At 37.1% G+C, this 27,400-nt stretch overlaps 10 protein-coding genes across 10 annotated transcripts; 6 read left to right on the top strand and 4 right to left on the bottom strand.

Moving 5' to 3' along the window:
- Window positions 1-752: 752 nt before the first annotated feature.
- On the bottom strand, window positions 753-4,199 carry GCK72_020124 (uncharacterized protein; the record flags this gene model as incomplete). Its single annotated transcript, XM_053733394.1, has 6 exons — window positions 753-913; window positions 965-1,114; window positions 1,163-1,340; window positions 1,857-1,984; window positions 3,793-4,124; window positions 4,177-4,199. 6 exons carry the CDS (start codon window positions 4,197-4,199, stop codon window positions 753-755), a joined length of 972 nt encoding a protein of 323 aa, XP_053582307.1.
- Window positions 4,200-4,831: 632 nt separating this feature from the next.
- GCK72_020123 (uncharacterized protein) lies at window positions 4,832-5,914 on the bottom strand (the record flags this gene model as incomplete). Its single annotated transcript, XM_003116339.2, has 4 exons — window positions 4,832-4,913; window positions 4,961-5,408; window positions 5,495-5,826; window positions 5,892-5,914. The coding sequence occupies 4 exons, from the start codon at window positions 5,912-5,914 to the stop codon at window positions 4,832-4,834; spliced, it is 885 nt and encodes a 294-aa protein (XP_003116387.2).
- Window positions 5,915-6,726: 812 nt separating this feature from the next.
- GCK72_020122 (uncharacterized protein) lies at window positions 6,727-8,448 on the top strand (the record flags this gene model as incomplete). Its single annotated transcript, XM_003115859.2, has 6 exons — window positions 6,727-6,906; window positions 6,954-7,098; window positions 7,149-7,281; window positions 7,331-7,744; window positions 7,793-8,279; window positions 8,323-8,448. 6 exons carry the CDS (start codon window positions 6,727-6,729, stop codon window positions 8,446-8,448), a joined length of 1,485 nt encoding a protein of 494 aa, XP_003115907.2.
- Window positions 8,449-8,582: 134 nt separating this feature from the next.
- GCK72_020121 (uncharacterized protein) lies at window positions 8,583-10,059 on the bottom strand (the record flags this gene model as incomplete). The annotated part of the gene is made up of 6 exons (XM_053733393.1): window positions 8,583-8,792; window positions 8,836-8,925; window positions 8,971-9,519; window positions 9,563-9,742; window positions 9,787-9,873; window positions 9,919-10,059. 6 exons carry the CDS (start codon window positions 10,057-10,059, stop codon window positions 8,583-8,585), a joined length of 1,257 nt encoding a protein of 418 aa, XP_053582306.1.
- A 1,361-nt stretch (window positions 10,060-11,420) lies between these two features.
- GCK72_020120 (uncharacterized protein) lies at window positions 11,421-13,291 on the bottom strand (the record flags this gene model as incomplete). Its single annotated transcript, XM_053733392.1, has 6 exons — window positions 11,421-11,618; window positions 11,665-11,754; window positions 11,801-12,340; window positions 12,434-12,607; window positions 12,659-12,745; window positions 13,151-13,291. The coding sequence occupies 6 exons, from the start codon at window positions 13,289-13,291 to the stop codon at window positions 11,421-11,423; spliced, it is 1,230 nt and encodes a 409-aa protein (XP_053582305.1).
- Window positions 13,292-13,852: 561 nt separating this feature from the next.
- On the top strand, window positions 13,853-15,681 carry GCK72_020119 (uncharacterized protein; the record flags this gene model as incomplete). The annotated part of the gene is made up of 7 exons (XM_003115984.2): window positions 13,853-14,032; window positions 14,080-14,224; window positions 14,272-14,404; window positions 14,509-14,811; window positions 14,861-14,971; window positions 15,018-15,504; window positions 15,556-15,681. The coding sequence occupies 7 exons, from the start codon at window positions 13,853-13,855 to the stop codon at window positions 15,679-15,681; spliced, it is 1,485 nt and encodes a 494-aa protein (XP_003116032.2).
- A 691-nt stretch (window positions 15,682-16,372) lies between these two features.
- On the top strand, window positions 16,373-19,283 carry GCK72_020118 (uncharacterized protein; the record flags this gene model as incomplete). Its single annotated transcript, XM_053733391.1, has 4 exons — window positions 16,373-16,552; window positions 16,597-16,741; window positions 16,788-17,830; window positions 19,152-19,283. 4 exons carry the CDS (start codon window positions 16,373-16,375, stop codon window positions 19,281-19,283), a joined length of 1,500 nt encoding a protein of 499 aa, XP_053582304.1.
- An 809-nt stretch (window positions 19,284-20,092) lies between these two features.
- GCK72_020117 (uncharacterized protein) lies at window positions 20,093-21,863 on the top strand (the record flags this gene model as incomplete). The annotated part of the gene is made up of 7 exons (XM_053733390.1): window positions 20,093-20,272; window positions 20,316-20,460; window positions 20,511-20,643; window positions 20,690-20,992; window positions 21,040-21,150; window positions 21,200-21,686; window positions 21,738-21,863. The coding sequence occupies 7 exons, from the start codon at window positions 20,093-20,095 to the stop codon at window positions 21,861-21,863; spliced, it is 1,485 nt and encodes a 494-aa protein (XP_053582303.1).
- A 1,747-nt stretch (window positions 21,864-23,610) lies between these two features.
- Window positions 23,611-24,482, top strand: GCK72_020116 (uncharacterized protein; the record flags this gene model as incomplete). The annotated part of the gene is made up of 3 exons (XM_053733389.1): window positions 23,611-23,790; window positions 23,834-24,111; window positions 24,161-24,482. 3 exons carry the CDS (start codon window positions 23,611-23,613, stop codon window positions 24,480-24,482), a joined length of 780 nt encoding a protein of 259 aa, XP_053582302.1.
- Window positions 24,483-24,969: 487 nt separating this feature from the next.
- GCK72_020115 (uncharacterized protein) lies at window positions 24,970-26,659 on the top strand (the record flags this gene model as incomplete). The annotated part of the gene is made up of 6 exons (XM_053733388.1): window positions 24,970-25,149; window positions 25,200-25,344; window positions 25,392-25,524; window positions 25,569-26,332; window positions 26,376-26,479; window positions 26,528-26,659. The coding sequence occupies 6 exons, from the start codon at window positions 24,970-24,972 to the stop codon at window positions 26,657-26,659; spliced, it is 1,458 nt and encodes a 485-aa protein (XP_053582301.1).
- Window positions 26,660-27,400: the final 741 nt, after the last annotated feature.

Genomic DNA, 27,400 nt, shown 5'->3' with positions numbered 1-27,400 from the left:
TCGAATGAGGTCGTTGTTGGTGCGCAGTACGGCGGCCATGTTGGCTGAGATCTGGTTTGAGTTTTTGATCCAATCCGGTGGGATGCTCTGTGGAGCACAGTTCGCCGCGATTGTCAGCTCCATGTTCTCGATGGATTGATGCATTCCGCGGATCTCTGGAAGAATAGGCATGGGTATTCTGTTTATATTGATTTGCTGTTATTACCATCGATGAGCAATTCATCAACCGTGATCCGCGGTTCCAAGGTATAGTCTTCCGACTTGACGCTGTGAGCGTCATCGGGGTCTTCTGCCTCCTCCGCGGCTTCGTCGTTCATCTTTCCTCTCTTTGGAGGGATTTCCGACGGTTGATTGCTTGTCGATCTGCTATGAGATCGTCTATTGTTCTGCGGCACAAGTGGTCCGCTTTGGTTGAAATCCACTGGTGGAGGAGTGCGTGGACCTCTTGTCTCCGCGGTCACCTCCTCTTCGTTCTCCACGTCTAGCTGCAGCACTTGTTCTTGGTGTACGGCCATCTGTAACAATCTGATTACCAATTGGTTGTGGTTAGCACAGTTTCAGATATAAGAATGACCGAAGTACACGGACGTTGGCTTATCAAAAAGCGGTTATTTGAGACCATTTCATAATGGTGAGAACAAGTGATTGAATGGGAGTGGTTAACAATTAACGGGTGGTTACATATTGGGTGAACAACAGATGGGGTTTAACAGCAATTATTAAATGAGTTTTCCGCGGAATGCGTACTCGCTCTAATTCCATCCGCGGGTCCCTGTTCCTTCCACGTTCGTCGACTTTGGTGGCTCCATCGATTTATTGACCAGAAGGTCAATTTTTAGCTCAATGGACTCCAACTTGTCTACGAGTTTGTTGAAGTCGTACTGGAAGTTGTTTCGGGGACGGCGGATTCTGCCTGGAATTTATAGCTTTTGTTTTCTTTGCCTCCTTTTGCTATCTTTCTAACCTTGTCCTCTTTGCTCTTCTTTCTGCTCCGCGGATCGTTCCAGAGCTACAGCCATGCGAGCGGTTGAGATGTCGATGTTGTGCAAGAACTTCTCCACACGATCTTTGTTGATCGTGATTGTTTGGCTCGCTGCGGTGGTTTCATCCGCGGCTGGAAGGAAGAATGTTTATATGGGTATCTCTTTTGCTATTTATTTACCTTCTTTGATGGCGAATGGCCATTGAGTGAGTTGTGATCCGCGGGTCGAAAGACTTTTGTTCTCGTCCTCATCCGAATCGGAGAAGAATGGGAATTCCATCAATTCGACGCGGCGATTGCAACCGCGGATCGAGCATTTCACTTGTCTGCCGCCGCGGGTCAATTCTTTGTCCCGGATCTGGAAATAGCAATATTTAATAACATTATCGTTATTTTATTGAGAATTATATCCCATTTTTGGTTAGAATTAGCATTTTTATTGATTTTTTCAGTTTATATGTACTCAGACAGTGTTGAATTCGAGAGTTTGTGACATTTCCTCCAAAAAAGTGGGAAGGAAGACCTATACTTGGGAGTACTGGCTTATATCTCACTATATTTTTTGGATTTTTGTCTTGAATCGATGGATTTTATCGATTTTGGTTCGAAAAACTGCCTTTTTGAACATTTTTGGCTGAAATTCAAGGGTTTTGGTTGAAAAGCTATCGATTTTTTGGCGACAGGCTCTTATTTAACGTTTTTAGTTCCTTAAAGTAGGATTTTTGACGAATTAGCACACTGTTGGTGTAACCAGCCGAAATTTCCGATAATTTTCAGACGAAATTAACGGATTTTTAGAGTTTTTCTCGAATTTTCTCGAAATTTCTCGAATTTTTTGGATAATTTTTTGATATTTTTATGAATAAGTACTCACTGGGCTCACAGCGACCGCTGGCTTGACGATTTGTGGGACTTCGTAGTTGTCTGAAGACATTATTTCCGATCGTGGCCGCGGGTCGTAGAGTTGAGGTTTTTCGTCGGACGAATTCATTGTTTTTTTTACTGAAAATACATTCAGAATTATTTTTATATTGGTATTTTTCAAGAAATCTCACGAAAATTAACGACATGACGGAAATACACGAAAAGGATTTTAGGCCGAGCGCGAAATTACTTAATTCCGGTTGCGCGTAAGCTCATGTGTATCCTGGTCCGCAGTGACACGCGCATTGCGTACAATGACTCGCGCACTGCGTACCGTAGTCCGATTTAACCAATAATTAGGTGTCGATTTACGGAGACTCAAGAATGAGTGATTTGGAGCATTCCGATGTCGGAATTTGCTCTTTTTATGGAAATTTGATTTGAAAAATCGCTCTTCGCACACACAAAAAAAATGTGACTTATTGAGACAATTTTGTAGATTTTGTAGATATTTTTAGGTTACCCGATGGGATTTTGTCACGGCCGCCAACCGATCGATTTATCGTTTTATCAGCTCTTTTACTCCACCGTTTTCGTGGTTTTCCATGGGGAAAACACGATTTATACGGATTATATTACGAGTTTGAGACTGCGACGGCTAAATTTATATTGCGAATATCCTTCGTTACTTCTGCTATGCAGTTTTTCAGCTCCTTGACGATGTTTTCTTCTTGTTTGACAGTATTGTAGTCGAGTTTGAAGATATTTCAGCCGCGGATCGAGATGTTTGGAAGTTGAGGAAGATAATATCGCGAATATAAGAGAATTTGACGAGAATATTTTGAAATTTTTAGATTTTTTATGGTTTTTGATGGATCAATGTATTCTGATGCCACGATTGCTGCTCACTAGCCTTGAATTTTCAGAAAGGGAAGCCGACTCGGTTCTTTTTACAGTTAGCGCCTCTCTCGTTTCGATTATTGCTCATAGACGTGAAATAGTCTAATTTGAGCGATTTCCGGCTTACTTCTGAGAAGTTCTACGGACAAATCGATAAATCGGAGGGCGTGTCACTGGCCAATCATTACAAGAATGAACGGTCGTTATGCACCATGTGGAGGCGGGCCTTAATTGCGGTCGGAGACAGACCCGCTCCGGATAAAATCTTCCCTAACTGGTTAAAAATGAGAGAATAAACGGCTATAGGTGTGAGGATGAGCGATGCGACAACAGAACACAATTTTAAGACATTGACCCATTTATTTACGAAAGATTTAGATAAATTTAAGAGAGATAAGTTTATATATTTAGAGAAGCGTCCAGCTGGAAGTGCCGCGGGTCGATTAGCAGACAAAGGAGCGGTCACAACCGCGGATCGCTTGAATTGGCCTAAAGGGCCCAAAAAGGTGGAGTTTTAGGAATTTCCTAGCGTCAGTTCGCGCTAAAGTGGCTAGAAATAGTCCTGGAAAATTATATGGATCTATTTCGCCGGAAAACTCTCTCACTCTCACGCATTCTACCTAAAAAGTAGGTGAACGGTCCTCTCTCGTTGTACGAGAGTGGTACTGAGATGCGCGGTCGACCGCTACGCGGACACGCGTCGCGGCGGCCGACAACGAGATAGTGTTGATGCGGAGGAGAGTGGATGAGCGATAGAGCGTGTTTACTGACAAAAGGGAATTAAGAGCGGTAATTTGAATTATAATTATTTGAATATTCCTGATAACAGGAGATTAAAAAGAGATAAATAAAGTGAATTAGTGAACAGATTGAACAATATTGAAATAAGAGATTAGTAAGGCGATGATGAGCCTAGTTTTGCGGGGAAAACCATGTGGGGCTCATCATTCAGCCTTTCAGTTGTCGACAAATTTGTCTTTAGGGAAATAGTTGACAACAAAAACCATTCTGATGTAAGATCCTAACTTCTAAGAAAAGAAACTCACAAAAAAGTGGAGAACTTCTGAGCCAAACCCGTTCACTAACAAACACGTCCATATCCCGATAAGCTTTTTTGAGATCAGTGAGAGTATCCATATTGCCTTGAGCTTCCCATCTTCTTTTCTTATTGATAGAATACCTTACAAATGGAGCAAGATCTTTTTGGAAATAAGTGTGATCCATTTTTTCGTGGAAAGCCTCATCCCAAATAGGATCTTTGGGATCCACATGATAAGTTTTCATAATGATACCGTCCTTTTTCATGTTGCTCAAAATATATTGGCAAGAAGCGTTGCGTTCATGATCTTCTTCAGCAACCGGGCGGCCATGTTTTGTCCTAAAAACCAAAAAATAATAAAAATAAGAGAGAAATAGAAAAAAGAGCTCACCAAAAATAAATATCCTCGAACATTTTGACCGCCGGTGACCCTCTCTCGTTTTTCTCTCTTTTATACCCTCGTGTTGTAATATTTCGCCATGAGGTGTTGTTTGTTCAGATGGAAACTCCTCCTTTCCGCGTTCATTTCCATGACGTTTTCACGTTTTTGGAGAATATGAATGACTAATTCGAGGAAAAGTTGGACATAATTATGCATAATCAAAAAGGTTTCTTTGCAAAAACGAGCATGATATCATTCGTAAAGTTATTCAAGAATTACAGTAGGTACAGAGACTGACACTGAATAATTTTTCGAAATAAAAATGTTATGATCCGTCTTGTAACATAAACGGGAACTTTGAACTCTCTACAAGGATTTGAAAATGTTGCATTCTGTTTCAAAGCCTCCGAGATATTTTGGTTCTAGTGATCATTTTCATGATTCAGTTGTGATTTGCAAATCTGTTATGAATTTTGTAAACTTTTGAAACAACTAAATTCCTATTTATGAGCGGTTTGATTTCTTGTCTGAACAAGTTCCAATCATATTTGATTTTTAACAGGACAAAACTGGAAAAAGATAAAAACATTATAAGGTTTATTTACACGTACATACTGTAATTTACAAAACCGTAATCAAAAAACCGTAATTCAAAAATATAAAATTAAGACCGAGTAGATCCACGATGACTTCTCTTCCTTTTGACAACGACCCATTTGTCGACAATGTGATCCTCGAGATTGTAACTGAAAAATAATCGATTTGAGCAGGAAAGCTTTATTTTCACCCTCACAATTTCTTTGCGGACTCGTTATCCTTCTCTTCGTAATGATCTTCATCCCATTCATGTACATCATCCCATTCCAAATCCATCAATCTATCATAGGTTATTGCTTCATACAAATCTTCCTCTACCTGTTTCTTCAGATTCAAATCTACTTTCTCCAAAGGCCACCACCATTTCAAGTTGATATTTCCAGGATGAAAACGTTTTTGAAGGAACACTTCGTAGTTCTTTGGAGGAGTGATGAAATGATAGGCAACTTTTGGGCGGGACGCTGTTTTCGGGAGAGTTTCAGTCTGTTTAGCCTTTGTTGGAGATCGATTTTTTGGAGAAAAGTGTTGAATCTTTTGGCCATGGACAGAGTTGACGGAAGTGCATTCATAAGTATTATTCTTAAGTTGATGAACTCGGTAGATTGGAAACCTCTCGAAAAAGTAGTTGTGAAAGAAGATCTGGCCTAAAAAAATACAGAGATTTAATATAAAATAAAGACAGGTGTTTGATGTTATCTGTATTGAAAAAAATTTAGAAGAAAAAACTCACAAATATAAGGAGGCGATCGGAACTGTCTTCTTTCCAAAATCATCACATCCATATCATCATACATCTTCTGAAGTTCTCCAAGTGTGTCGACATTCTTCTCAGTTTCCCATCTCTTTCTTTTATTCACAGAATATCTGACATAAGGAGCAATATCCTGACTAAAAACTGTTCTATCCATCTCTTCTTGAGTCTTTTTGCTGCATTCATTCTCTCCAGAATCCAGATGATAGGTCTTCAGAAGAACCGATTGAGTTTTCAATTCACGAAGTTTCTGATGGCAATAAGAGTTCACATATTGATCTTTTTCAGCGTCCGGTCGGCCATGCTTGTTCCTAAAACATGCAAAGTTCAAAAGCTAGATTTATCAAATCAAAAAATCAATGAGCAAAAAACTCACCAAAAGTAAATATCCTCGAACATTTTTTCTCTAGACCACCGGACACTTCTCCTCTCTTTTCTCGTCGTTTATATAGACTAATGGTGTAATGTTTCGCAATCACGTCACTTGTTATTTGTTCTTTGTTGAAACTTTTTGGATGATTTCAAGGAATGACTAATAGTGAAAATGTTATGATAATATCAATCTACATACGAATAGTCATTGGCGTGGGGGAAAGTACTGATAAGAATTGACAGCAGCAAGGATTTGGAACTGACTGAAATGAAACGAAATTTTTGATGCGGCAATGAAAAGACCGCATTGAAAATTTGAAGCCCCGGATACACAGATAGTTGGCGAAATAAGACGTTACGGATGCAGCAACATCTTATGATTGAAAAGAACAATGCAAAAATTAAGAACAGTCGAAGTCTGAGTGGTATCAAAGTCAAAACATTAAAAATTGAGCATGATTGTTGAAAAAACGGGAGATTGAAATTGAAAAAAACAAAAAAGAATCTAGAAAACCATTAACTTCTTTCATTTCTTGACAAATTACTGAAATTACAAGTTACTGTGAAGGTGAATAACGCGTGATCGTCAGAAACTCCAAAAATCAAAATTGTTTTGCAGAAACCATAATCTAAAATGTGGAAAGGTCTTCTTAAAGATCAAACTCTGATATTTCTCCTCCATGTTGTTATCAACAGTCACCTCTCTGAAGTTTGTGCTGAATGTATTCATTCTAGTTTTTTGAGGCAAAATAATTGATAAGCAACTGTCAATTGACAGTCTGGACAACATACTAGTGTCCTATATAAACATCAAATTTGAAAATGCATTTCAATCAGAAATGTTTTTTGTTCTTATTATTTCCACACTCCTTGCATGGCTTGTTGTGAGACAGTACTACAAGGCGTCTAGACTTCCGCCTGGTCCAATTTCGCTACCTTTTATTGGGAATCTACCACAGATTATTTATTATCTATACACCACTGGAGGAGTTGTTAATACGCTTGACTTGTTCAGAAAAGTAAGAAAAGTTGATAATAAGACATTTGGGATCATTAGTAATTTCAGAGATATGGGAATGTGTTCACCCTCTGGGTCGGACCGATCCCCCATGTGAATATTGCGGACTATGAAACATCTCATGAAGTTTTTGTGAAAAATGCAAACAAATATGCAGAGAAGTTTCATGCCCCAATGTTTAGAGAGTTGAGAAGTGAGTTTGGATTCTCAGTTTCAATTTCGAAACCTATTTTTTAACTACAGAAGATATTGGAATTCTGACGACAAATGGAGATCACTGGCAAGAAATGAGAAGGTTCGCGTTGTTCACTTTCAGAAATATGGGAGTGGGGAAAGATATGATGGAGATGAGAATTATGGAGGAGTTGAATGCACGGTATGGAGTTTAGAGCTTAATACTTTTTGCTGAAATTTTTGATTTCCAGATGCGTCGACATTGATAAGGCAGCTGTCAATGGGGTGACCACAACCCAAGCAGCTGAATTCTTCGACCTCACCGTGGGAAGCATTATCAACAGTATTTTGGTTGGAAAACGATTCGATGAGCATAACAAACATGAATTCTTGAAAATCAAGGAAACAATGGACGCCTCCTTCGAAACCTTCTCTCCATTTGATATGACTGTTCCAGTTTGGTTTTTGAGACGATTCTTCCCACATCGGTTTGAACAAATGCTCAATGCACAAGAAACTTCCAAAGAGTTTGCATCGAAGGAAGCAATGAAAAGAATTGAAGATATCAAGTCTGGAAAATATGTAATTGATGAGAACAACTTGCAAGATTATACCGATGCATTCTTATTGAAAATTCAGAAAGATGGAGAGAATGCTGATTTTAAGTGAGTCAAAAACCCACAAAATAACTGAGAAGCAATCAAAAATTTCAGCATCGACTGTTTGAAGACAATGATTCTTGATCTTTGGATTACCGGCCAGGAGACTACAACAACTACTCTTATCTCTGGATTCAACCAACTCCTCCTTCATCCAGAAGTTATGGAGAAAGCAAGAAATGAAATCTACAAGATCACAGAGAATGCATCCCGCCAGTTGAGCTTAGCTGATCGCGTCTCAACGCCTTATCTCAATGCGATGATTGGCGAAATTCAACGTCACGCATCAATTCTAAATGTCAGTTTTTGGAAATACAATAATGAGCCCGCCTATATGGGAGGACACTTCGTGGACTCCGGTGCTCTCGTCTGTGCCCAACTCAGTGCACTTCATGTAAACGAGACAGTTTTCGAAAATCCACAAGAGTTTGACCCTGATAGATACATCAGAGATGAGAAACTTCTTCAAAAAGTCATTCCATTCGGAGTTGGAAAGAGATCGTGTCTTGGAGAGGCTCTCGCTAGATCGGAACTGTATTTGGTAAGTAAAATGGTCGAAGAAGGTTTGAAGATTTATGTTTCAGATCTTTGGAAATCTTCTTCTTCGTTACAAATTCAAACCACACGGCGAACTGTCCACTAAAGAACAGATGCCGTATAGTGCCGGAAAAAGACCATTCAAGTTGGAAATGCAGTTTTTGAAAATTTGATAACTATAAATTTTTTAAACTTTATGGAAAAATTGACACAAACAGTTTTCTGTCTTCAGGTTAAAAAATTGGTCAGAAAAGTTTGGTCACACTAGTTACATTGAAATAACAACTAAATTATTTATTCAATCGATTCAAGCATTAAAAAAGTCTGGGAAATATTTTAGATTGTATTCGTGAATATCGAGAATATCCTCCATGATTGCAATAATCTTTGTCATTCCTTTCTTTCGTGCCTCAACTTTCTCTTCCTCAGAAATTTTTGCGTTGTCTATGAACGTAAAAATATCCGGTACAAACATCAATGCCATCACCGGTGAATACAAATAGTAGGTGTTCAAAAGCTGTAATCAGTAAATATAGGTGACGCAGATAAGGTAGACTCACCTCATTGAAAGAGAAAAGTTCCGTTCCATAAACATTTGTGAATGTGTTATAGTAGTACTTCAGCAGTTCTTGTTCTCTTTCACGACGATCCTGAATTGTAGAAACATATCTTAAATTAAGAAGTTTCTGACTCACTTTTTCCGAAAGACATACCAGCAACAGCATAGAAAGATCCATACCAGGCGAGAGCCGGGATACTGTTTGCCAATCAATCAAAGCTTCTAATTTCAACTTTCCGTTCTCTGTCTTACTGAAAATCATGTTTGACTGCCACAAGTCCCCATGATTCAACACCATTTTCAGATCCAGAATTTCCGAAATACGCGTATATTTTGGGAGCAATCCCTCATAAAGTTGAAATACATTGACGACTTTCTCCGCCGTTTCTTTATGATTCTCACTGAATATCGTTTGAATATTCGCGTACTTCTTGGCCAGCACGTTTTCATCGAAAAATTCTCTGAAGAGCAGTTCAAAACACTCTTCTCTCATTGCAAACTTTGTTTCTTCTGCTGGAAGAGATTCACAGAGAGCTGAGAATGTAGCGACTCCACGAATAACCGGAATGAGGTCGTCTGCTGGAATTGAATCACACATTTGAACACTATGAATGTTCGAAACAAATTCGGTGACCAAGTATCCTTTCAATTGATTCTTATCGTCAAACGATTTCATCGAGTAGACCTGGAATTTGGGTTTCGTCTCTTATATCGGCTTAATGACCTACTTTCGTAAAAGGTATATCTGGATGATTAAGTTTGATGAGAATGTTATAGACATCAATTTCTGTATTATGACACTGTCTTGTCGAAACCGAGAAATTCTTGAGTTTTTCTTCTTCATATCCATTACCATCTCCAAAATGCATCATTTTGGTTAGTTCAATCATTGCCAGTTGAGATGGAATCTGCGAAAAAATGAATTTCTTCATATGGTTGTTAGAGAACTCACCTTGAGAGCAAACTTTGGCGGAAGGTCTCTTCCTTTTTCCACTCCTTGCCAATCTGGTTCAATCAACGCAATCTTCGACATAAATCCCTAGATTTTCTAGAATTTTCATTCTTGAATCAAAAAGTAACTTACCTTCATTTCACTAATATTGACAGCCTTCTTATTATCTCCGAATGTTGCCTTTGTGCAAAGTTTCTCTTGAAGATCAGCTTCCACATCCTCCCACGTCACATGGGTTTCCAGAATACCGTTTGCAGCCTGATAAAGTGACATTTCACAATGAATTAAATACAATTTCAGATCGATTTTATACTGTCAGGTAGACACAAACCTCGATTTTACACATTCCGTAGTTTGTGTCTCTAATAGACAGATAAGGTATTATTCATAGTCCATTGGTCGCCGCGTTCTATGTTCCTACGTCTCTCCAACAACATATATCAATTTTTAATTATGTATACTGTTCTCGGTCTCTATTCAACTTACTGTTTCCATCTCTATTATTCGGGAACAGAATAGAACTGGTTTTTCTGTCCATAATTTGTCGAAATACATGAAAATTATACTCAACAAATACTTTTCAACAATCAAACACTCTTTTCATTTTTCTTTCACTGTCTCTCTATTTCGCTTTTTGCCTCTATCATCTAACTTTTTGATCTTTTGCCCACTACAAACAACGTTTTTATATGGGCTACACTCCTAAAAAGATTTAGAGATAAATAAAAAGTACATTTTCTTATCAGAACGGTCGTTGGTCCGAAAAAGTCAAATTTTTCAGAAAAGAAAGGTAAAAAACTGTTTCGGGCTAACTATTAAAACGTAACTAAATTAGAAAGCGTAGTTTATAGTTTCTTCTAACATTACTTGTTTGTCCTTTTCTGTGTACCATTTACCATGGTTTGTAGTCTTACTAAAGTTAGCCACTATATAAAAACAAGAGGTTTTTTATTGTATTCACTTTTCAACAATTCATTCCCGTTTATTTTTCATTCCCGTTTATTTTTCACGAGGGAGTCATGTTTAAAACGAAGTAAGAAGCTGAGGTCGTCAACATGGTCGAGAGCTCTGATTTTTTCAACAGTATTGTCGTAAGTGCCAGGGAAGCGATAATAGACTGTCTCAAGCAAGAGTTACCTGGGTTCATAGCGTCATTTTTGGTCAAGGATTGGGAAAGAAAAGAAGCTGTAAGAGAAGAGAGGCGGAATATCAAGTGTCGGATAAGGTCACAAAAAGAAAAATGGGAATCGGAGCAAAGGAAACAACAGGAAAATAGGAAACGCAAGATGAAGAGTGAAAAGAAGGCTAGGAGAATTTGTAAAAAGAAAATGAAGGCAGCGAATAGTCGTAATAGGCTGAAGTTTCGAGAATTGAAGTACAATTTTGTGGCTCGTAAGCAAGTAATACTGTTGTCATCAGTCTGTACTGCTCCGCCTGGCACCTATCGGGTATGGTGTCTGCTTCTCTCATTCGAAACTTTTTTCAATGCAAGAAATAAGAAAAGGAAATATAGTGCATGAAGGACGGTCAAGGTTATAAAGATAAAGGTCACGGAAATCTTGAACTAATTCGAACTCTTTTTTCCACGTGCCTCGAGTGCGTATATAAAATAAATAAATTAAATAAATAACAATTCAATTTATCGTAAAGTCAGGGAATCGCTTCATATTGTCTTCATGAATGACAAGAAAATCTTCGATCATTGCAATCAATTTCTCCCTTTCTTTTGGTGATTCTTCTTTCTTCTCCTCATCGAAATTCTCGAACATCATCATATCAGGTACAATAACAATTGCCACAACTGGTACATAGAATTTGTAGCAATTCAACAACTGTAATTACTAATTAGCAATATTTCAATTTGGTCGCTTGTCATACTTCATCAAATGAGAATAGTTCCTTTCCATAAACTTTGGTGAATGTGTCGCGATAAAATTCTATCAGTTCATTCCCTCTCTCACGACGATCCTTAATTTATTGAACTTTTCTTTAAATATTCGAAATAACAACTCACTTCTGCTGAAAGACAACCCCACAAGACCTTAGCAAGATCCAGTCCAGGCGACACTCTGGTTACAGTCTGCCAATCGATCAACGCTTCTAATTTCAGATGACCATCTTCCGATTTACTGCATAGCATATTTCCTTGCCACAAATCTCCATGGTTCAATACCATTTTGAAGCCCAGAGTCTCACCGATATTTGTATATTTTGGAAGCAATTTATGGTAATGAAGAAAAACTTTGGTTGCTTTCTCCGCATGATCTTCATCAAACAAATCTCGCAACTTGTCATATTTTTTACACGGATCGATTCCCTCAAAGAACTCTTCGAAATGCAGTTCTAGACCTTTCCTCCCCAGTGCGAACAGAGTTTCTTCGACTGGCAGCAGTTCACAGAGAGCTGAAAACGTGGCGAGTCCTCGGATAGCGGGGATGAGATCATCGGCGGGGATAGATGTATGTATGCACATATTGTAAGTGTTTGAAATGTATTCAGTGATTAAGTATCCTTTCAGCTGATTTTCTTCGTCAAATGGTTTCAATGAATACACCTGGAAACGTTTCATTCTAGCTTTTTTGGGAAAAAAATTCCATAATCTACTTTTTGTTTTAAGAAATGTTATTCCGCCATAAAAAAAACTCACTTTGGTGAAAGGAATATCTGGGTTTTCGAGTTTGGTGAGAATTTTGAGTGCTGCTACCTCTGCGTTATGACATTCTTTTATTGCAATCGCCAAATTTTTCAGTTTCTTTTCCCCGATTTGTCCTTCTAAATTCATCATTTTGGTAACTTCAAACGTAGGAAGCACCGACGGCATCTGGAAACATTTCAATTTTTTTTTGATAAATTAAAAAATAATAATTATCACCTTTAATACAAACTTCTGTGGAAGCGTTTTTCCTTGTTCAACTCCTTGCCAATCTGCTTCTATTAGAGCTATCCTCGACAGGAACCCCTAAATTTTCCATACTTGCAAAATATCGGCCCGGGCCGGACCGGTAGAGAAAGTTGGCGGCCCTGCCCGGCCCGGCCCGGCCCGGTCGGCCCGGAGTCAAAAAATGAGCACAATTTTTTCACAAAATTTTTCGAAATTTTTTGAAATTTTCATCAAAAATAGTCAAAAATCCTATGTATACTTGAGTTTTATCGATATGTAAAAACATATCCGAAAATTCGACTTTTTTTGCGAAAAAATCAAAAAAATTTTCAAAAAAATTCAAATTTTCAAATTTTTGTACTGTGACCCGGGCCGACCGGGCGGGGCCGGTGAAAATTCTCAAATCGGCCCGGCCCGGCCCGGCCCTATGCAAGTATGAAATTTTCTCTATTTTCTTAATTTTTTTTTCGAAAAGTGACTTACCTTCATTTCACTAATATTGACAGCTTTCTTGTTATCTCCGAATGTTGCCCTTGTGCAAAGTTTCTCTTGAAGATCAGCTTCCACATCCTCCCACGTCACATGGGTATCCAGAATACCGTTCGCAGCAACATAAAGAGACATCTCACTATGAAAAACTAGTTGAAAAATCTATGCTGGCGAGACAACAAAACAAATCATGAGTTCACAAACTAATTGTTTCTTCGCCTGCGTCTATGATGCCAATTTGTTTGTCGTCTCCGTCAGATGTTTGATCGTTTGATCTTGGCATGTTCTAGATCAAATGCAAAATTAGATTTTGCTTTCTGAGCCTCATTGAATCTGATTGAAATCAATATCAATCTTCGCTGTTATCCGGGCAAAGTACGGTGTTCATCAAAATTTTATAGATGGAAGTCGAATTGTTCTGTTTTTCTGATAAAGAGCTATAACAGAACGTGCTAATTGTGTCAAATATCCAACAAACTAGAGATTTTTAATAAACATCAGCTAAAATAATCTTCTTCTAAATACCAATTATTGACTGGAAATTTTCTGTATTTTTTGAATGAACAACGTGATTAATGTAGCAGTTGTAGCCTTTTGAGTGAACAAAATTTGATAAGACATGGGTTTTCATAGATAGACAATCTAATCGGTCAGTATAAAAACCATCGATGAATTTCAAGAAGAACTCAATTCAAAATGTTATTCATTTTACTCATTTCTGCTTTATTGACCTGGCTTGTAGTCAGACAGTACCAAAAAGTGTCCAGATTGCCACCTGGACCAGTATCTCTTCCTCTCATTGGAAATCTGCCTCAGATTGTATACTATCTCTGGTCAACTGGTAGCGTTGTATCAACTCTTGATTTATTGAGAAAGGTTTGCGTCTGTTGGTCGCATTAGGTTTGTTCAAGTTTTGGTTTCAGCGTTACGGCAACATTTTCACTCTCTGGGTCGGTCCTATCCCTCACGTCAGCATTGCGGACTACGACACCGCTCATGAAGTTTTTGTGAAAAATGCAAGCAAATATGCTGATAAATTTCATGCTCCATTGATCAGAGAAATAAAGAGTAGGTTACATGATTTACTGAAGTATCAAAATGAAACAAAAATTCAGAGGAACAAGGAGTTTTGGCAACAAATGGAGAACATTGGCAAGAAATGAGAAGATTCGCTCTACAAACATTCAGAAATATGGGAGTTGGAAAGGATGTGATGGAAGAGAAAATAATGGAAGAGTTGAATGCAAGGTAAGTATTCTTTCAAATTCTTGATTTTTTGTTATAAAATGTAACTCATTTGACATTGTGAGACATAGCCTACCTACTTTTTGACCGGTTATTATCTTTTTCAGATGCGCTGACATTGACAAAGCGGCTGTGGATGGAGTCACTGTATCCCATGCAGCTGATTTCTTTGACCTTACCGTGGGAAGTATTATCAACAGTATTCTGGTTGGAAAACGATTCGATGAGAACAACAAACATGAGTTCCTCACTATCAAAAACGCTCTTGACAACGCATTTGAACTATTCACACCTTTCGATCTCACTGTTCCTTCTTGGGTTTTGAAAACATTCTTCCCTCGTCGATACGAAAACATAATGAAAGTCAACGATGAGTGTAAGAACTTTGCAGCAAAAGAAGCAGATTTGAGGTTTACATAATAACACTACGTTTATGAAAAACATTTCAAATTCTTCCAGGTATGCAGAATTGAAAACTGGAAAGTATCTCATTGACGAGAATAATATTCATGACTTCACTGACGCTTTTCTTCTAAAAATCCAACAAGATGGGGAGAACTCAGATTTCAAGTAATAGAACAACTTGAGAAAAATACAAACAATATTTACTTTATAGCATTGAATCTTTGAAAACCATGATTATTGACTTGTGGATTACCGGACAAGAAACTACTACAACCACTTTGATTTCTGGATTCAATCAACTTCTACTCCATCCAGAAGTGATGGAGAAAGCTAGAAAAGAAGTTCTGAAAATCACAAAGAACGGATCGCGTCCCTTGAGTCTGTCTGACCGTTCTTCAACCCCATATCTGAATGCAATGATCGGAGAAATTCAACGTCATGCCTCGATTCTGAATATTAATTTCTGGAGAATCAATCACGAGCCGACTTATATGGGAGGGCATCCTGTGGATTCTGGAGCCTTCGTGGTTGCTCAATTGAGTGCTCTTCATGTCAACGAGACTATTTTCGAAAATCCACAAGAATTCAATCCAGAAAGGTTCATCAGAGATGAGAAGCTTCTCCAAAAAGTTATTCCGTTCGGAGTTGGAAAGAGATCCTGTTTGGGAGAGTCTCTGGCTAGGTCGGAATTGTACTTGGTCAGTTTACCAGGGCAAATGCATTTTTTTGTACAATTTTTAGTATTCCAGATTTTTGGAAATCTCCTCCTCCGTTACAATTTCAAGCCACACGGAAAACTGTCAACTACAGAAGTGATGCCATACAGTTTTGCCAAGAGACCATTCAAATTGGAGATGGAGTTTTTGAAAATTTGAGAAATACTATTTTTTTCGTGTGATTTTTTTGTACATATATTGTTAAAATAATAATAAATATTATTTAAATTATGCTAGAAAAAATATCTCTATTCAATTAAACACCATGAGACTCAATTATCCTTAATATATTTTGGATTTTTACAAGTGTTCAAGTTCCAAAAAAAATTGAGTACTATTTAAAAATTTAATAATAAAGCGCGATCGTAGTCTAGTAACCGTAACTTAAATTTTATTATTTTTGTTCACCATACTGTAGGCATTTATCGAGGCTGAGTTTTTCTGACAAATTATGTATTAATCACGTATTTTTTATTTAATTGAAAAAATCACATTTTTCAACACACCCGTAACAACAAAATGTTTAACTTTCTTTATTGAAAATGCACCTTAATCAGTTCTCTGCAATAAAGTTTATAGTGTTATCAGTTTAATGTTCGAGCGAGAAAAAATCAAAGACTGTCAAAAAAAATACTTTAGACATTGACTGAATAACACATCTATGAGATGTGTGTTTTTCGCGGCCAACTCCCAAAAAACAATGCTATCGAATTAATAGCGATTCTGTCAAAGAGGTCAAAGCGTGTTTTGTAGACAAATTTTGCAATATTGCCACTTTGAAAGCGTATTCTGTAGTAATTCATACCCAGTTAAATACCATTGACAAAGTCTGAAAAGCAACTGATACACGATGATTTTTGTTCTGCTACTCACTACTTTTCTTGCTTTTTTGATAGTAAAACAATATCTGAACGCTAGAAAACTTCCACCTGGTCCCATTTCTCTTCCTCTAATTGGAAATATTCATCAACTGATTTATTATATTTGGAGAGAGAAAGGAGTAGTCCCCGCTTTCGATCTTTTCAGAAAAGTAAGACTTACCATTTAATTGCATGTATAGAAAAGTTATTTTAGATATATGGAGATGTATTTACTCTATGGTTGGGTCCTATTCCACATGTTAGTATCTGTGACTATGAGACTTCTCAAGAAGTTTTTGTGAAAAATGGAAACAAGTTCAAGGATCGCTTTTTGCCACCTATTTTTGAGCACGTAAGTGGTAAGTCCGGTTTTTCGTGGTAAATTTCCTTAATCCGTACTTTTAGGAAATCTTGGACTTGTGTCAGCCAACGGAGAAACGTGGGCTGAAATGAGAAGATTTGCATTACTGGCATTCAGAACTATGGGTGTTGGAAGAGATTTAATGGAGGAGAGAATTTTGAATGAGTTGAATTCAAGATGTGCAGAAATCGACGCAGATGCTGTAAACGGAAAAACTATAGTCCATACTTCTGACTTCTTTGATATCACTGTTGGCAATGTTATCAACAGTGTACTTGTGGGGAAGCGTTTCGATGATCATAACAAAGAAGAGTTTCTGAAACTGAAAGGACGACTGGATTCGACTGCAGAATTATTTACAATCTTCGATTTGACCGTACCAGTATGGATTCTGCAAAAAGTTTGTCCTGTGAGATATGCCAGAATGATTGAAGTACAAGAAGAGATCATCAATTATGTCTCACGAGAAGCTCAAGAACGATATGAGCAGTTCCAGAAAGGAGAATATACATTGAATCATGAGGACCCGCAAGATTTCGTAGAAGCATATCTAGTAAAAATGGAAGAAGAGAAAGAAAAAGGAGGCAGCAGTATGTATACTCTGGAATGCTTGAAACATGTTATTGGAGATCTCTGGTTAGCTGGACAAGATACTACTGCGACTACATTGGTTTCGGGATTCAACCAACTTGTTAATCATCCGGAAGTCATGAAAAAATGCAGAGAGGAACTGATGAAACTAACTGAAAATGGCTCCCGCCCGTTGAGTTTGAAGGATAGAGCAGAGTCCCATTATTTGAATGCAGTTCTAGCTGAGATCCAACGACATGCATCAATTTTGAATGTCAACTTTTGGAGGATAAATCACGAACCGACCACAGTAAAAGGCTATACGGTAGACTCAGGATCAGTAATCACCGCTCAATTGGGAGCTCTTCATGTCAACAATGACATTTTCAAAAACCCAGAAAACTTCTACCCAGAGAGATTCATTGAGAATGAGAAACTTTTGAATCAAGTGATCCCATTCGGAATCGGCAAGCGATCTTGTGTTGGAGAGAATATCGCAAAATCGGAGTTGTATTTGGTAAATGATCAACTATATTTGAGTCTTAAGAATATTGAGTTTTTATTAGGTTGAGTCATAAGTTTCTTTCTTTTTTGAGATGATTTTTGACACGCGATTTCTCGAAAGCTAATAACTCACATAATGAGAATTATAATTGGTCAGTATTTATAACTCATTGTGATTCTACCTGTGACTTGACGTCCACCACCTGCTTAATCTCAGCCGTAGACAAGTCAAAACACTTGAGGAACCCTTTTTTGGTACATTTTTTCGACTTCATTTTCTTCCTATAAAATTTTGGCGAGAATGCGTGAGTCATTCGGAATTAAAACAAGCAAGAACAGTTATGTATAAAAAACTAATAATATTTGAACTAAACAACGATGGTTTAATGCGGGTCTTTGAAGAAAGGTGACCATAAGCAATTTAGAGAGGTGCGAGTATTTTCGATTTTTCTTCAACGCTAGATAAGAAAATCAGTGGAAATGTTTATTATTGAATAGAGTAGACATTGATGTTTTTAAATTTACTTTGTTTCGGATATTCACACCATTTGTCTTTTTTCGCAAGAAGCCCGAAGTTAACATCATCAAATTCACGTGCTTTTGAGTTTGATGAAGCCTACTGCTCGTACTTTTGAATCAATCCACTAGATCTTTTGCACAATTTTAGAACAATGTATCTACTGTTGATTACTTGTAACAGAATGTTTCAGACTTGTTTGTGATCGTTGAAAAGAGATCCAGACTTCACTCAGGTCTACTTCACTAATATTCTCAAAAGTGTGAAAATCTTAACAATCACATCAACCAAGTTTTATCACTTATTCGAATGACTTTGGTATTTAGTTTTTTGTTGCATAACTTGCTTATGTTACTGTCTAACTTTTACAAACAGTTTGATATAAATGCTCTCTCCAATATTTTAGTAATCGACTTAAACCCAGGAGAACATTGTTTTCTCATACCTGTCGGTCGTCTGATCATAAATCCTTTATCTTGGAGAGTTTTATCCAAAACTAAATTGTTATAACAAGACAAAGTCTTTCTTTATAAATACCACTCGTTTCCTCATGAAAATTTCAGAATTTTGATATAAATCCGACTAGAATCAAAAACCTTTTCAAAATAGGAATTTGATTGGAGACAGAAGAAAACTGTCGTTTTCACGAGTGGACAGTCTGTGCACTAAATTGAAACATTTTTTGTTAGCCACTGAAAAGGTCATTATAATGCAAAAAAGTTTGGGTCGATAAACAATCACAGTACTTAGAAACGGGAAGTCAACGTTCAACCCCAAAAAAAGAAAGAAACTTATGACTCAGCCTAATATATTCCAGATGATTGGGAACTTGCTTCTTCGCTATAATATCAAAGCTCATGGATCACTTCCTTCTACTGAAGATCAACTGCCATACAGTGCTGGTAAACTGCCAGACAAGACAGTGAAGCTGGAATTTGTAAAGTTATAAAAGACATTTAATTGTTTCTTGAAATTTTATATTTTCATGACAGTTTATGAATAAATTTGAAAAAGTGACTATGTGTTGAATTGCTTCAAAAAACCAAATATAACACTGAAAACGTTCAAACAACATCAGAGAGATGTTTAATTTTAAAGTTTAATGTCACAGACTAGAGTTCCTGAACATTAGTTAGTCATTTTTCGTCACGCGATTAATGACGTAAAATGATAATCAAAATATCATAAATTGCAAAAACGCAGTGTAATTTGACTATCGGAAATGAAAAAACAACTATCGAAACGACGCAAATGATTAATTCCGATAAAAAACAATTATTAAAACGACGTAAATGACTAAGAAAATGAGTTTTCATTTTAAAATCTTTTTGACATTCTTCCTTTTTTCTGCTCTGAATACTCACGTTTCGGCTATTTACGTTTGTACTATTTCGACTATTTTTTAAAAGCTTTAACGAAACAGCTGAATCGACTATCGTTTTCGTCATTTCTAAAATGGTTATGACTATATCGATAATCATTTCCTTTCGACTAGTTGACGTGAAAAGTGCAAATGACTATCAGTTTAAACTGATTTCGTCAGTTCTTTACACTGACTGAGAACGTTATCACAGACCACACTTATGTTTGAAAGACATTGTTTAAAAGACATTTGACCGACAATCAACAAAGTCTTATCAGTTTGCCGATTGTTGTATTTGTAGTTTTTTGAGGCAACAATGTTGATAAGGACAATCTTATGAATTACTCTGGCCCTATATAAATAGTCGTCTGCACAGTAGTGAACTTCGTCTTGAAATGTTCTTCATTTTGCTTATTACTGTTCTGCTGGCCTGGCTTGTTGTCAGACAATATCAAAAAGTGTCTCGGTTACCACCAGGACCAGTATCCATTCCTCTGCTTGGCAATCTTCCACAGATTATTTATTATCTTTGGATTACTGGAAGCGTCGTTTCCACTCTTGATTTGTTCAGAAAGGTAGGTTCTTGTAATAACTTCTTCTGGAAAATTTAATTTTCAGAAATATGGGAATATTTTCACTCTCTGGGTCGGTCCTATCCCTCACGTCAGCATTGCGGACTACGACACTGCTCATGAAGTTTTTGTGAAGAACGCAGGAAAGTACGCTGATAAATTCAATCCTCCGTTGTTCAGAGATCTCAAACGTAAGTTTGCTTGAAGTTTGACATCAAACCTTCGGATCAGAAACTTACAGACGATTTGGGTGTAGCAAACACAAATAGAGAACATTGGCAAGAAATGAGAAGATTCGCAATGCAAACTCTCAGGAACATGGGAGTGGGGAAGGATGTGATGGAGGAGAAAATAATGGAGGAATTCAATGCAAGGTGCGCAATTCACAAAATAGTTTCTTGCATAATTGAAACTTTGCAGATGCGCTGTCATTGACAAAGCGGCTGTGGATGGAGTCACTGTATCCCATGCTGCCGAATTCTTTGACCTAACTGTTGGAAGTATCATTAACAGTATTCTGGTTGGAAAACGATTTGAAGACAACAACAAACAAGAGTTCCTTACAATCAAAAGTGCGTTGGATAAGGCCTTCGAATTTATTTCCCCTTTTGATTTGACTGTGCCCGTATGGGTTTTAAAAAGGTTCTTCAGTCAACATTATGAAAAAATGATGAAAGTGATGACGGAATGTCAAGATTTTGCAGCAAACGAAGCTGTTCAAAGGTAATTTAAAGTGATGTAATACTAAATCACATGTTTTGTATTTCTAGATACAAACTGTTCAAAGCTGGAAAATATGTTGTTGAGAAAGATAATGTGAGTGACTACACCGATGCGTTTTTGCTGAAAATTCAACAGGATGGAGAGAATTCTGATTTCAAGTGAGAACTGAAACAAAACAATGAATCCTCAAAATTGAATACATTTCAGTTTGGAATCTCTGAAAACAATGCTTTTTGATTTGTGGGTTACCGGCCAGGAGACAACAACAACCACTCTTATCTCTGGGTTCAACCAACTTCTTCTTCATCCTGATGTCATGGAGAAAGCTAGAGAAGAGATTATGAAGATCACGAACAACGGGTCACGGCCCTTGAGTCTGTCTGACCGTTCTTCAACCCCATATCTGAATGCAATGATCGGAGAAATTCAACGTCATGCCTCGATTCTGAATATTAACTTTTGGAGAATCAATCATGAGCCGACTATTATGGGAGGGCATCCTGTGGATTCTGGAGCCTTTGTGACTGCTCAACTCAGTGCTCTTCACGTGAATGACACCATTTTCGAAAATCCACAAGAATTCAATCCAGAAAGGTTCATCAGAGATGAGAAGCTTCTCCAAAAAGTTATTCCGTTCGGAGTTGGAAAGAGATCCTGTTTGGGAGAGTCTCTGGCTAGATCGGAATTGTACTTGGTCAGTTTACTAGGGCAAATACATATTTTTGTACAATTTTTCATATTGCAGATTTTTGGAAACCTCCTCCTCCGTTACAATTTCAAGCCGCACGGAAAACTGTCAACGAAAGAAGTGACGCCGTATAGTTTTGCCAAGAGACCATTCAAATTGGAGATGCAATTTGTGAAGATCTAACAGTATTTTGTGTTTCATTTTCCTTTTTTATAAAACACGTCATAACTTATTTCTACGTGGCCTAACTCCTGAAATAAATACACGTTTGAATTCGTCTCATCAAGGCTTTCTATGTTATCAGAATTCCAGAACTGTGACTTTTTAAAAAAAAACACGTTATAGCTTATTTCTATGTGACTTTATTCCAATTCATTCAATAGAATTCCAAAAATTTTGTGGTTTTCATGTCGCCGACGTCGTAGAAGCTTTCAGCAAAAAAATTTTCAGCGAATGATGCAAGCGCGCTCTTGCGAAATTCAGTAACTTTGCAATAATTTTTTAACTCGCAGGAGGCCGTGTTTCAAGATTTTAAATGGGTTGGAAACTGAAAGATTCAATCCAGCAAATCGGCCACGAGACTATCAATTTGATCAAAAGTGAGTCAATAATGAATGATTTTTGTGAAAATACAGATTTTTCAGACTGTTCGGATTTCGTTCCCAACCTTACATTTTTGATTATGGCAGTTATGATGTCATCAGAAAAAGTGATGGAAAGAGAGCTACATTTTTTGTTACCCACGCTAATTTCATGTTTGTCGTTTGGAATTGATTTCCTATCCAATTTTTTACAACTTATTCCCATGGCACATTTTCAATTACAAAGCGAAAGGAGGTACAGAAATTCGACAGAAAGTTTGCTTTTTTGTGTTGACACCTACTTTCTAGCTGATATGTTTCATAACGAAAAACTAATATTAATCAATAAATTATCATAAAAACTTGCATTAACCTGAACTGTCGGAAAAACTACTTTTCTTTTTGAGCCTGTTGTCTTCCGACACCGAAAAAACCACATTTTACGAATCAACGGCTTTCCAAATTTTGGCCCCAGGTACCTGAAGAGATTTCCGAAAACAATATGTCAGAAAATATATAGGTAATCACTTTTAAAGTGATGCCTCGAAGTTCAGCTGGCTCCCAAAAAAAATTCTACAACACGAAAATTGAATTTTTTTTCAAAACCTATTAGAGTATGTAAAGAACTATTAGAAGCCGTAAAAAAACTATGCGAGTCTGACCTACAACAATCTCAACGTGACATTTTTTTGTTCGAAGCAAAACGTTTTTTCAATTTTCTGAGAAAACTAAACATTTGGGTGAAACGAAAGTGTGTTCATTGAATTCTACATACTCGATTACATAGGGTCAAAAACTTTTTATTCTGTTTTAGCGTACTGGGCTCTCAGGGCAGACCGTCAAACATTCTGATAAACTCCCCATGACGTCCCAAGAGAAGAAAATGAAAAACTCCGCCCACGTTCATTGCTCTCCCTATCTTCATTTTTCTCTTTTTTTCAAATTTTACTGATTCGTTAAAACACGTCATAACTTATTTCTACGTGGCTTACTATTAATTACAAAAATAAATACACATTTGAATCCGTCTCATCAAGGCGCATCTTTTCATATATGCATGGCATCAGTTGTCCATAATTGTCGATAATAATCAGGAAATCATTAAATTTCAAATTCATAAGGAGATATCAGTTTGTACAACTGTCTTCTTATAAGACGACATGTGTTGTAGTCGCATTTCTTTGGTCTGTGTGTTGATGATGATTTCGTAACATTGGGTAATTTAACAAAAGTGTCAATACCGTGTATTGTAGACATCAACTTTAGTTTCTAATCATATCAAAGTTATGTATTGTAGCCAACCTTTTCATTTAAAAAAGAATAATTTTTTATGTTCATTTGTTCTCCAAATGATTCTTATTCTCAGTTTCACTATCATTCTTGCTATTTTGGTTTTCCGACAACGTCTTAAAGTTAGAAGACTACCACCTGGTCCCACACCTCTTCCAGTAATTGGAAATATCCCACAACTAGTTTACCAGTCATGGAGACACAAAGGAATAGTTCCAGCTTTTGAATATTTCAGAAAGGTGAGTTGATATAACTATTCTCCTGTTATCAACAGAATTTCAGAAATACGGGAATGTCTTCACTATCTGGCTGGGTCCATTTCCACATATCAGCATCGCTGACTATGAAACCAATCATGAAGTCTTTGTGAAGAATGGAAACCACTACAAAAATAGGGTTTTGCCACCTATCTTTGAGCATTTCAATGATGGTTTTGGATTGCTATTCGCTAATGGAGAGATTTGGGCAGAGATGAGAAGATTCACAATGTTGACGCTCAGAAATATGGGAGTTGGAAGAAATATTATGGAGGAAAGAGTGTTGAAGGAAATTGATGAAAGGTAAGCTTTCAGAAAACTTTTAGTTTAACTAAAATGAGCCGGTTTGCAGATGTGCTGAACTAAACAACACTGAAGTCGATGGGAAGATTATTGTCAAGCATAATGAATTCTTTGAGCTAATTACTGGAAGTTTCATCAACAACATTCTAGTTGGACAACGTTTTGAAGATCACAACAAGAAGGAATTCTTCCATATCAGAAAGCTTATAAAAGGTGTAAATGAAGTTTTCACAATTTTCGACATGATGAGCGCTGTATGGATTCTCAAGAACTTCTTCCCGAAAAGATATGCGAAATCAAAGACCGGCATGAATGCAATTAGTGACTATCCAGCTGACTATAGATCCGAAAGCGTGTGTTTCATTCTGTAATTTAATTAATTCCCAACTGATTAGAAAAAGTGATGGAAAGAGAGCTTCGTATTTTGCTACCGCCGCGAATTTCATGTTTGTCGTTTTGAATTGATTTCTAATCCTGTTTTTGAAAACTCATTCCCATAGTGCAATTTTGATTCCGAAGCGCGCTGAAGGGAGGTACAAGAATTTGACGGAAAGTTTGGTTTTTTGTGTTGACACCTACTTTCTAGCTGATCTGATTCATAACGAAAAATTAATACTTGTCAATAAATTTTCATAAAAATTTTTAATTTTTAATATTTTGTTACAAAGATCGCTTCAACTAAAATGTTATTTGTTATTTTCTTATTTCCGTCCATCACCAACCAGCACTATCAAATTAAAAACCTGTTTTCCTAGAACGGAATCATACTTTGTAGACAATTGATAACAAATGTGTACTTTGTAGTTTCTCTCTTTTTATACTTCCCCAGTTGAGATCAGAAACACACCAGAATCGAAAATGATTATTATTTTACTTCTAACTACATTTCTGGCTGTTTTAATTGTGAGGCAGTACCTGAAAGCTAAAAAACTGCCTCCTGGTCCCACTTCTCTTCCATTAATTGGAAATATTCATCAACTGGTTTACTATATTTGGAGGGAACGAGGAGTAGTTCGAGCGTTCACTTATTTCAGAAAGGTACCTATGTGCAGTTTTCTGTAATATAAATGTCTTATTAAGTGTTATAGACGTACGGAGATGTGTTCACTCTGTGGTTTGGTCCGATTCCACATGTCAGTATTTGTGATTACGAGACTTCTCAAGAAGTTTTTGTGAAAAACGGAAATAAATATAAAGATCGCTTCTTACCACCTGTTTTTGCACATGTCAGTGGTAAGTTTTTTTAAACGAAGGTCTTGAAATGAATCGATATACTGCAGACAATCTGGGACTCGTGTCAGCAAACGGAGAGGTGTGGGCAGAAATGAGAAGGTTCACATTGTTAGCCTTCAGAAATATGGGTGTTGGAAGAGATTTGATGGAGGAGAGAATATTAGACGAATTGGATGCTAGGTAAGGTTTCTGAAGATTACAGTTTTTGAGTGAACATGGTTCAGATGCGCTGAAATCGACGCAGATGCTGTAAACGGAAAAACTATTGTTCATACTTCTGATTTCTTTGATCTTACAGTTGGAAGTGTTATCAACAACACATTAGTCGGAAAACGATTCGATGCTGACAACAAACAAGAGTTTCTGGAACTCAAGGCTCTTATGGAATCGACTGCAGATTTGTTCTCCATTTTTGACTTGTCACTTCCAGTTTGGATTATGAAGACATTCTTTCCAAACAGATACTCACGGATCATTGAAGTTCAGCAAAAAGTTCTCAACTTTGTTTCCCGAGAAGCCATGGAAAGATACAATAAGTGGAAGAGTGGAGAGTATACTGTCAATTCAGAAGATCCCCAAGACTTTGTGGAAGCATATCTGGCAAAAATGGAACAGGAAGAGAAGAACGGGGAGAGTTCCCTCTATACAATGGAATGTTTGAAACATGTAATAGGAGATCTTTGGTTTGCTGGACAAGACACAACATCTACAACGCTAGTATCTGGATTCAACCAACTTGTGAATCATCCAGAAGTCATGGAAAAATGCAAAAAGGAACTGATGAGACTCACAGAAAATGGATCACGCCCATTGAGATTAAAGGATAGAGCTGAATCCCAATACTTGAACGCTGTGATAGCAGAAATCCAACGACATGCTTCAATTCTGAGTGTGAACTTTTGGAGGATCAATCATGAGCCAACAGTTGTCAAAGGATACCCTGTAGACTCTGAGAGTGTGATAACTGCCCAACCTGGGAGCTCTTCATGTCAACAATGACATTTTCAAAAATGCCCACGAGTTCTACCCAGATAGGTTCATTGAAAATGAGAAACTCTTGAATCAAGTGATCCCGTTTGGAATTGGAAAACGATCTTGTGTTGGAGAGAATATCGCAAGGTCAGAAATGTACTTGGTGAGTTACGTTCTGAAATGTTCCCTAATTATAACATTTCGTTTTCAGATGATTGGAAATTTAATACTTCGTTATGATATCAAAGCCCATGGATCTTTACCCTCAACGGACGACAAACTCCCGCATAGTGCTGGAAAACTGCCGGATAAAACTATGAAGTTGGAGTTTGTTAGATTATAAATTTATTGCTTTTTTTGTTTATTTGTGTATATACATTTTTGTTTAAAGTTAACCCTTGTAATTTTTACACTGAAATATAAAATTAAAAGTTAAACAATCAGCTTTTTTATAAACTAAAGTCTACTCTTCAATGTTGAATCTAAAAGTTCACTCTCTCGCTCGGAGAATTAGGGAAATTTGGCGAGAATTCGAATTTGAGTGTCGGATGCCATTCGCATGACTTTATTCAGATAGGTATGCACTTGGTGAATTTCTTATGAGATCTTAAACAATGTATCTACGAATTACTAATATATTACTACCACAATATAACATCATAGCTCATCAGTCTAATGGCATCCGATCGACAGCCGATCAACTGCCATCTAGTTCTTCTAAAATAAATCTGTTAAACTTGAATTTGTTAGACGGCGAATTGAATGAAAATGAGATAACTTTTCTTTAATAATGAAAAAACTGGAATAAACAGTGGTAAAACGACCATTTGATGAGACGAAGCCAGAGGATCCACTCGTTCACACTTAGACTCCTGGTAATGAGACAACAAACAACACAACGAAATAAATCAATAAAACACTGGTTTTCTCCTCGAGATAATTACAATTTTATTATCTCACAATTATACGATTGTCAAGAAGACAAAAAAAGAAGTCAGTATTGTAGTCGTTCCTCAAAAGAAGTCATGTATTGTAGTCGCATTTCTCTGGTCTGTGTGTTGATAATGTTTTCGTAACATTGTGC

Source organism: Caenorhabditis remanei, chromosome V (assembly GCF_010183535.1).
Source record: "Caenorhabditis remanei strain PX506 chromosome V, whole genome shotgun sequence".
NCBI lineage: Eukaryota > Metazoa > Nematoda > Chromadorea > Rhabditida > Rhabditidae > Caenorhabditis > Caenorhabditis remanei.
Note: the sequence above shows the minus strand (reverse complement) of the source record. Positions and strands in the feature narration are given on the sequence as shown.